The 8,837-nt window shown below is 40.4% G+C and overlaps 2 protein-coding genes across 2 annotated transcripts; both read right to left on the minus strand.

Annotated features, from left to right (window-relative positions):
- Nucleotides 1–1,281: 1,281 nt before the first annotated feature.
- LOC102485119 (olfactory receptor 56A1-like) lies at nucleotides 1,282–2,278 on the minus strand. The gene is made up of 2 exons (XM_014593028.1): nucleotides 2,232–2,278; nucleotides 1,282–2,026 (listed from the first exon to the last, which is right to left on the minus strand). The coding sequence occupies exons 1-2, from the start codon at nucleotides 2,276–2,278 to the stop codon at nucleotides 1,282–1,284; spliced, it is 792 nt and encodes a 263-aa protein (XP_014448514.1).
- Nucleotides 2,279–2,417: 139 nt separating this feature from the next.
- On the minus strand, nucleotides 2,418–3,362 carry LOC102499554 (olfactory receptor 56A1). Its single transcript, XM_006161967.1, has one exon. The coding sequence runs from the start codon at nucleotides 3,360–3,362 to the stop codon at nucleotides 2,418–2,420; it is 945 nt and encodes a 314-aa protein (XP_006162029.1).
- Between the last annotated feature and the right edge of the window lie 5,475 nt (nucleotides 3,363–8,837).

An 8,837-nucleotide genomic window follows, 5' to 3' on the forward strand; every position in this document is an offset into this window, starting at 1 on the left:
TTTTTAATGCTTTTATGTCCTCTAGTCTTTAGTCTCTACTGTAGAGTGTAGACAGTCGATAAGTGTTAAGTGGAGACATACCATGTCTCTGTTTCTTAGCCTGGCTTGCTTCACTCAGCAATAGATCTTCCATGTTCATCCACTTTCTATCAAATGCCAGGGTATTGTTTTTTATGACAGAATAGTATTCCATGGATATATGTACCACACTTTTTCAATCCATTCATCTATTAGTGGACATTTGGGTTACATCTATGTCTCAGCAATCGCAAATAATGCCTCCATCCTTATTTCTGATCTTTTTGTTAAGCCATCCTTACATGAGGCTCTTACTATATGAGATGATATCTCCTTGTGGCTTTGATTTCATTTCCCCGATGATCATTGATATTGAGTACATTTTCATGTACATGATGGCCATTTGTATATGTTCTTTAGAAAAAAATGTTTATTCAGGCCCTTTTTGATGTTTTTTCTTTTTATATTTTTTATGTTTTTAGTGTTATTTCTTTTTACTTTTTTTATGTTGTTTCTTTTTATATTTTTATATTTTTTTCTTTTTTTTTTTAACCAGAGGTCACATGTACTTGCCAGAGAGAGGGAAAGTGAGAAACTACTCCCCAGTTACTCCCCAGAGGGATGGTTACACCACAATCCCTTCTCCTCCATTCTCCTCTTGGGATTTTGGGCACACGTGCAGATGCCCCCCACAGTGTGATTTTCAGGACCCATGCATATGCCTCCCAGCATAATATTCAAGGCACCGAGTCTGGAACTCAGACTAAAGTCAGACATGTGGGAGTACAATGACATTACTGTGTCACTTACTGACCCTCTTTGGACTCATGTAAGAAGTTCTGGGTTTGCATCCTGAGACCTCCCTGTGCACACTAGGTGTGCATATACATGCCCCTGATCCAGGCTGGCTGAGGAAGTGGGTGGAACACAGTGTAAAGATTCTATTGGGGGTGCTTGTTTCCCTGTCTCTGTCTCTCTCTGTCTCAATCCCTTATAAAACAACAAGTAAACTTTCAAAAAAATTTAAAAGAACCTGCAAATGTTTAGATACATTAGATACATAAGAATGTAAGTTACATGAATGAGACAAATAAACTTTGGTTAGGTACTATGAAGTCCAGCATATTCCTGATACTAGAGGGACAGAAAATAGAGAATATATCCCAACTATCTAAGCATTAATTTATTTCTATAATTACCAATCCTGAAATATAAGGAGAGGAAATAGTAATAGGTGTCCTACAAAGAATTCCTTCTGTGTATTCAGAACCCCCTCTGAAGCAACTTGTGAAATCCCTGCTTTAACTCTTTGGTTCGAAATGCATAAACGATAGGGTTCAAGGCAGGGGGGATAAGATGATGAAGGACATTCAGAAGGATTAGGATGTCCATGGGGACCCTCTTTCGGGACACATTTGTCAACACCACAACCAGCAGGATGGTGCTAAAGAAGAGGATGAGGATGAAGTGGGAGCCACAAGTGCTCAGGGCCTTCACTGCAGCTCCCTCAGCCTTGAACCTGAGCACAGCTCTTAGAATGAAGGTGTACGAAAGGAAGATGAGGATGAAATCTGAGCCCAGCAGGGTCCAGCCAGCCACAAATTGATAGATTCTGTTAAGGGTAAAATTATCACAGGAGAGCCTGGACACTGACAGATTGGCACAGATGCAGTTCTCAATGACATTCTTCCCACAGTATCGGAGCCGGGCAGAGAGAATGGGAACAGGTGAAAGCAACAAAGCATTCCGAACCACAATGAAGACACTAGCTTTGACCACAAACTGGTCAGTGATGATGGAGGGGTACCGCAGTGGGTGGCAGATGGCCACGTAGCGGTCATAGGCCATGACCATAAAAGTGCAGGACTCCATAGCAAGAAAACTGTTCATGATGAACATCTGGAGGAAGCAAGCAGAGAAGCTGATGGACCTGAGGCCGAACCAGAAGATGGCCAGGACCTTGGGGATGACGGTGAGGCAGAGCACAATGTCCAGCTCCCTGTGCACACTAGGTGTGCATATACATGCCCCTGATCCAGGCTGGCTGAGGAAGTGGGTGGAACACAGTGTAAAGATTCTATTGGGGGTGCTTGTTTCCCTGTCTCTGTCTCTCTCTGTCTCAATCCCTTATAAAACAACAAGTAAACTTTCAAAAAAATTTAAAAGAACCTGCAAATGTTTAGATACATTAGATACATAAGAATGTAAGTTACATGAATGAGACAAATAAACTTTGGTTAGGTACTATGAAGTCCAGCATATTCCTGATACTAGAGGGACAGAAAATAGAGAATATATCCCAACTATCTAAGCATTAATTTATTTCTATAATTACCAATCCTGAAATATAAGGAGAGGAAATAGTAATAGGTGTCCTACAAAGAATTCCTTCTGTGTATTCAGAACCCCCTCTGAAGCAACTTGTGAAATCCCTGCTTTAACTCTTTGGTTCGAAATGCATAAACGATAGGGTTCAAGGCAGGGGGGATAAGATGATGAAGGACATTCAGAAGGATTAGGATGTCCATGGGGACCCTCTTTCGGGACACATTTGTCAACACCACAACCAGCAGGATGGTGCTAAAGAAGAGGATGAGGATGAAGTGGGAGCCACAAGTGCTCAGGGCCTTCACTGCAGCTCCCTCAGCCTTGAACCTGAGCACAGCTCTTAGAATGAAGGTGTACGAAAGGAAGATGAGGATGAAATCTGAGCCCAGCAGGGTCCAGCCAGCCACAAATTGATAGATTCTGTTAAGGGTAAAATTATCACAGGAGAGTCTGGACACTGACAGGTTGGCACAGATGCAGTTCTCAATGACATTCTTCCCACAGTATCGGAGCCGGGCAGAGAGAATGGGAACAGGTGAAAGCAACAAAGCATTCCGAACCACAATGAAGACACTAGCTTTGACCACAAACTGGTCAGTGATGATGGAGGGGTACCGCAGTGGGTGGCAGATGGCCACGTAGCGGTCATAGGCCATGACCATAAAAGTGCAGGACTCCATAGCAAGAAAACTGTTCATGATGAACATCTGGAGGAAGCAAGCAGAGAAGCTGATGGACCTGAGGCCGAACCAGAAGATGGCTAGGACCTTGGGGATGACGGTGAGGCAGAGCACAATGTCCAGCAGGGAGAGGAGGCTGAGCAGGTAGTACATGGGCTCGTGCAGAGCAGTCTCTAGCTGGATGGTGATCAGAAGGGTGGCGTTGGCCCCAATGGCGAGGAGAAAGAGGAGGCTGAGGGGCAGAGACAGCCAGTGCTGCCAGCCCTGGAAGTTAGGAAAGCAGATGAGGAAGAATTCAGAGACTGGGGCAGTGGAGTCATTACTGGGTTGGGTCATGAGATAAATTCCAAACTGAGCAGATTTCACCTGGGTCTGTGTATGATAAGAATTATTTCAATAGAAAGCATAACCATCAAAATATTTGCTAATACTCCAATACAGATAATTGATAAGCTATAAAAGATCAATCCTGAATGAAAGCAAAGTTCAATAAATGTTATTAATATGAACAGGGAAAGGCTTAGCAAATTATTTTAGAAGTTAATTTGAATAAATAATAAGACTAGCTTAAAAACAAAGAAGAAATATAACTAGACATTTTGCCTCATTAAAACAGTTTCAAGCCACAAAAAAAAAGTGTTTCCAAGCAATACTGACAAAGCAAAGACTATTGAAATATCTGATAGGCAAAAAATACTCACTAGTTTACAGAGTAATCTACAATTAACAAATGTTTCATAATATCTAAGTAGTTGTAAGGTATTTTCAGTAAGTTGACATAATTATTAACGGTTAAAAATTTTTTTCCTCACTAATCACACACCAAAGTAAATTTGAGCTGGAAGAAATTGATATGTTCCAAATCCTGTTATAAACTAGAGGAAAATAAAAGAAGAGAGGTTGAGAACTCTAAAATTGCATTCTCTCTTCTAGCTTACATGACTAAGAATTTCACAAGGCAGACAGTAGGTTTGAATAGATTTGGTGCATGTCATGAAGGCAGAAATTATGAACCCAGTCTTAATCTGTTATAAGCTATGAAAACATATATGACCTGAAGTGTTGGAGCTGCTTACTCTCTTGTAGCACAAAGTTGAAGATAAAAAATGAGAAATTAGCACACAGCATGTAGTTCAAAATGTGTGACTTAATAAGTTTACCTAAAGAGAATATATATAGTAAAAGAAGAATATATAGAGTAAAATAAGTTTGACAGGGGGCAATGCATAGCGTAGTGGTTAAGATGTTGGACTACCACATGGTCAACTGTGGTTCAAGTCTTGGACAAGGAGGCTTGCTTTCTCACTCTCTCTCTCTCTCTCTCTCATCAGCACATATGCACTGTAGCAAATTAAAAAATAATAATGACAATAAGTAAAATTAAATAATTTTTTAAAGGCATAACAATGGAACACTAAGAAACACCAGCCTTCAACATACAACCAGAAGAGGTAAAGAGATCGTCAAGGAGGTAAAGAGATTAAAAGGGATGACCAGAGACATAATTGAAAATCAAATGGAGTGACCAGATGTATCCACAAGGTGAATTTTGATAATATGAAGAAAAAAGTTATCCATTGAATTTGGCAACTGCAAAAGATGGTGATCCTAGTAAAAAACAGGATCTGGGAAGAGAAATAGAATGCGGAACAGAAGTCATCAGGACTTGAATAATGCAGATAGGAAGGACTGATCAGCATGTCAGACATCTTCACTTCAGCAAACAATATGTGCAGGGAAAGCCAAAGGTGGAGATAGCAATGCATTTTAAAGTAGGGGTATTGGTATTGCTTGTTTGTTTTCATTTTCTAGAGGGTGTGTGCATTCATTGGAGAGAAATAGAAGGAAAGTAAGAAAGCAGCCCCCATCAGATATGGTCATGCTTCAATCCCTTCTCTATTTCTTCTTTCAGGATTTTAGACATGCACACCCATACAACCATCATGTTTCTCAAGCCACCAAGTCTGAGATTCAAATCACATAGTTGGCCATGTAGGATCCAGGCACCTTAACCACCATGCCACCAACTGGCTCTGTTTTTGTTTCTTTGTTCATTTTGTTTGTTTTGTTTTGATTTGCTTTTTAATGAAAGAAATTTAAATATGTTTAAGCTAAGCAGCAAAAGATGGTAGGGAAAAAAATATCGAAGACAAAGAGAAATGGGAGATGATTAAAAGAACTTGTTCTTGAGGAAACAATTACCATTTCTATACACTGCAATGCAAACACACTCCTATCTGACTTTCTCTCCTTCCTTTCTCCAACTCACTATAAAACCTCTGAAGTTCATAGAATTTACTTTCCTTTTTATCCTATAGTGTGTTTATCACATCTGATGCTCAATAAAGCCTTAATGAATCCTTGAGATTATATTTAAGAATTTTCAGTTTTAGTTTAGTTTAAAGATTAAAAAAACAAGAAGAAAAAAATGGGACCAACAGATGGCATAATGGCTACGTTGCTGGACTCCCATGTAGTTGACCACAGTTCAAGACCAAGACCCAGTGGCTTAAACTCATGCCGGAGACATGTGCGTGCATGCCCAAGATCCCAAGAGGAGAATGGAGGAAAAGGGATTGCAATGTGGCCATACCTTCTGGGGGCAGGGGCGGAGGTGATTTTTCACTTTCTGTCTTTCTGGTGAGCACATACACACCCTATAGAAAAACCTCTCTAAAAAAGTAATAAATAAAAGAAGAAGAAGAAAGGCAGAAAAACATTAATCACAAGGCTAAGGAAATCCACAGGAGAATTGAGGGGAGCCAGGGGACAAATCTAAAAATATAAAGAGGAACTGAGGAACCAATGGACCTGAAGTAGGGATAATGGTGCCACAACATTCTCATTGGAGTTTGTGAGATTAATTCATTCCATTTAAGGGTTGTGTGGCCCTAAAAGCCTGATGGTTGGTGAAATGGAAAAGTCCTGATTCCTTTCTCTGCCTTATAAGTTTTGCTGTCATACATTTTCCATCACCAAACAACCTGGTGATTCTTCCTTTGTGAAAGAGAAATAGCTTAGATATCTTACAATATTCTGTTCCAGAAAATAATCCATTGCTCTGCATTACTCTTATTTCACACCCTCTACTTACTCTCTTTTACCTCTCTTATTCTGCTATCTCTGAAAGACCCCTTCTTTGATTTGTTCTTTTTATTCTCTGCTAATGTGTGGTCCCCATCTGTGATCATGTTTATAATTCCGTCTTTTTTTTTTGGAGAGGTTTTTGCTATAGGGTGTGTGTGTGTTCACCAGAAAGACAGAGAGAGACAGAGAGACAGAAAGCAAGAAATCACCCCCTAGGGAGGATGGCCACGCCGCAATCCCTTCTCCTCCATTCTCCTCTCAGGATCTTGGGCACGCATGCACATGCGTCCGGTATGAGTTTAAGCCACCAGGTCCGGGACTCGAACTGCGGTCAACTACATGGGAGTTCAGCAACATAGCCATTATGCTAACTGTTGGTCCCTATAATTCCCAGTCTTGAAGCCCTCTTGTCCCTGCCCTCATCCTTCCTTACCTTGTGGAGAACCATTCTAATTTGGCTCATCTTTCTGCTACCTAGATTTCACTAAGAAGGGTGTCCTTAATATAGAAGATGAGAAAAGAGGGGTTAAAAAGGAATCAGGGTAAAGAAAACGTGATTAGAAACCTGGATGAGTTGTCAGGTGAAAGGATAGAAAGAAAAATTAGTTGAATGGTATAGTCATTTAATAAGAACTATTAGAAACACATGAAGCCATTATATGAACATAAAAAGTAATAGTGATCAGAGAAAAAGTGATGGACTCTGTTCTATTTTGTTCTGGTCTGACCTCGCTTAGCATATAGTGTTCTGTTCAGTGTTCCTTGATTTAAGGAACCTTTTTTTTAACTATTAAAACTTTTTTAAGACCACCTTTAAAAACTCAACCAAAAAAAAGAGATATCCAGAAGTAGACAGTGACATAGAAGTAAAAAGCATGACCTACGACCCACATGGAAAGGTTCTGTGTTCATGCTCAGAAACCTCCCTGAGTCTGCCAGGTGTTCATGTGCCCATGATCCTGGGCTGGCTGGGACTGGAGGTGTTTAGCAGTATCAAGACCCTGTTGTTGTGTTGGGAGTGCAATTTTTCTCTTGTTCTCTCAGTCATGGAGGAAAAAAATTAATTAATTAATTAATTAACTTTTTAAAAATAGTGTCCATGGGACCAGCAGTTAGTGTAATGGATATGTCGCTGGACTCCCACGTAGTCGACCACGGTTCACATCCTGGACCTGGTGGCTTAAAACTCAATCCGGGCGCATGTGCATGTGTGCTCAAGATCCCAAGAGGAGAATGGAGGAGAAGGGATTGCGGCGTGACCATCCCCCCCCAGGGGGTGATTTCTCACTTTCTATCTCTATGTCTCTCTCTGTCTGTCTGGAGAGCACACGCACCCTATAGTGAAAACGTCTCCAAAAAAATTATAAATAAATAAAACTAGTGTCCACATTATAATGTTAAAAACTTATAAGGAATGTTTCAGGAAAGTGTAACTATTTTAACTAAGTAATAACTTTTGACTATATAAGTGGCCTTCAATGGAAAGACAACAAAAAGGACTATAAGGATAAAATCATAGAGAAGTCTATTTCTGTTGGATGTAAATTGTAAATTCTGTCTAATAATCAGAGTAGACTTTCTCTCTTGTTAGCACTAGCAATGTTAGGAGGAAGCATTAACATCCCAGAATCATCCTGTCCATCTCTGGAATCGCGACTACTCTTCTGGGCAGACTTGCATGAAGTTGTCAGCCACAGAACACCTGGGATCCCTTATTTCCAGTGGTATGAAGTTACTGAGACTGTACAATAGTCTCTTCAGGGAGAAACCCAGGATTTCTGAACGTTCATGCAAAGTACCATGCTCACAGTCTTCTCGCTCATTTTTCATGGAAGCCAGTATAGGAATAAAGAGAAAGTTTCCTATTCTGAGTGTACTGGTAACCCAGATGCTACTGGACCAGTGTAGCTGATCCCCTCCCTTAGCCCTGGAACTCACAGAGGATGCAACAGATTAGATCCTGCTTGAGAGATCAGCAGCTTTTGCATTTGATAATCAGAGCTGGATCTGCTTCCTTGGCTCTGCTGAAAAAATCTAGAGGGTTTTATGGTCTGCAGTCAATTGCTCACATGATCACACCTCCATCTCCAAGCCAACTGGGAGGAGTAGCAGTTTGGGACATTGAGACCCAGCAACTGACAAACTGGATCTCATGGGGACACTCATTTTACCTCATGTCAAAGTGCTATGGGTTGCCAATAATTGAGATGTGGGGTTCAGGATTTGAAATTGAGTTGAAATTCAAATATGTATCAATTTGTTTAATTACATAGGTCACTCAAAGGATATACAAACACAGTAAATGGGTATAAATACCAGATATAGTGTGTGTGGGAGTAGGGCCTGAGGAAGGACATTTAGAAGAAAAATATGGAGGCAAAGCATTAACGGAACAAAGAAATGTAGTATTATCTGTTGAAGATATTTTATAGTTTGATCAACTGGACTAAGGAGAAATGTTCACATATTGAAATATTCACTTTGTAAGCTAAATAATGTGATTGAATGTATAAAAGAAAATAAAATAAACAAACAAAAAACAAATAACTACGTAGGTCTCTATTTTTTTTTTAAATAGATTTTTGCGGGAACCAGCAGTTAGCGTAATGGCTATGTCACTGGACTCCCACATAGTCGACGCGGTTCGTGTCCCGGACCCAGTGGCTTAAAACTCACGCCGGGCCCATGTGCGTGCGTGCCCAAGATCCTGAGAGGAGAATGGAG

This window comes from Tupaia chinensis, unplaced genomic scaffold (assembly GCF_000334495.1).
Source record: "Tupaia chinensis unplaced genomic scaffold, TupChi_1.0 Scaffold139491_1, whole genome shotgun sequence".
NCBI classification, from domain to species: Eukaryota; Metazoa; Chordata; class Mammalia; order Scandentia; family Tupaiidae; genus Tupaia; species Tupaia belangeri.

Coding starts and splice junctions, on each gene's coding strand:
- LOC102499554 (XM_006161967.1), bottom strand. CDS start 3,362: ATGACCCAACCCAGTAATGACTCCACTGCCCCAGTCTCTGAATTCTTC.
- LOC102485119 (XM_014593028.1), bottom strand. CDS start 2,278: ATGCTGGACTTCATAGTACCTAACCAAAGTTTATTTGTCTCATTCAT. Junction 2,027..2,231: donor AGTTTATTTGTCTCATTCAT/GTAACTTACATT, acceptor ATGCACACCTAG/TGTGCACAGGGAGCTGGACA.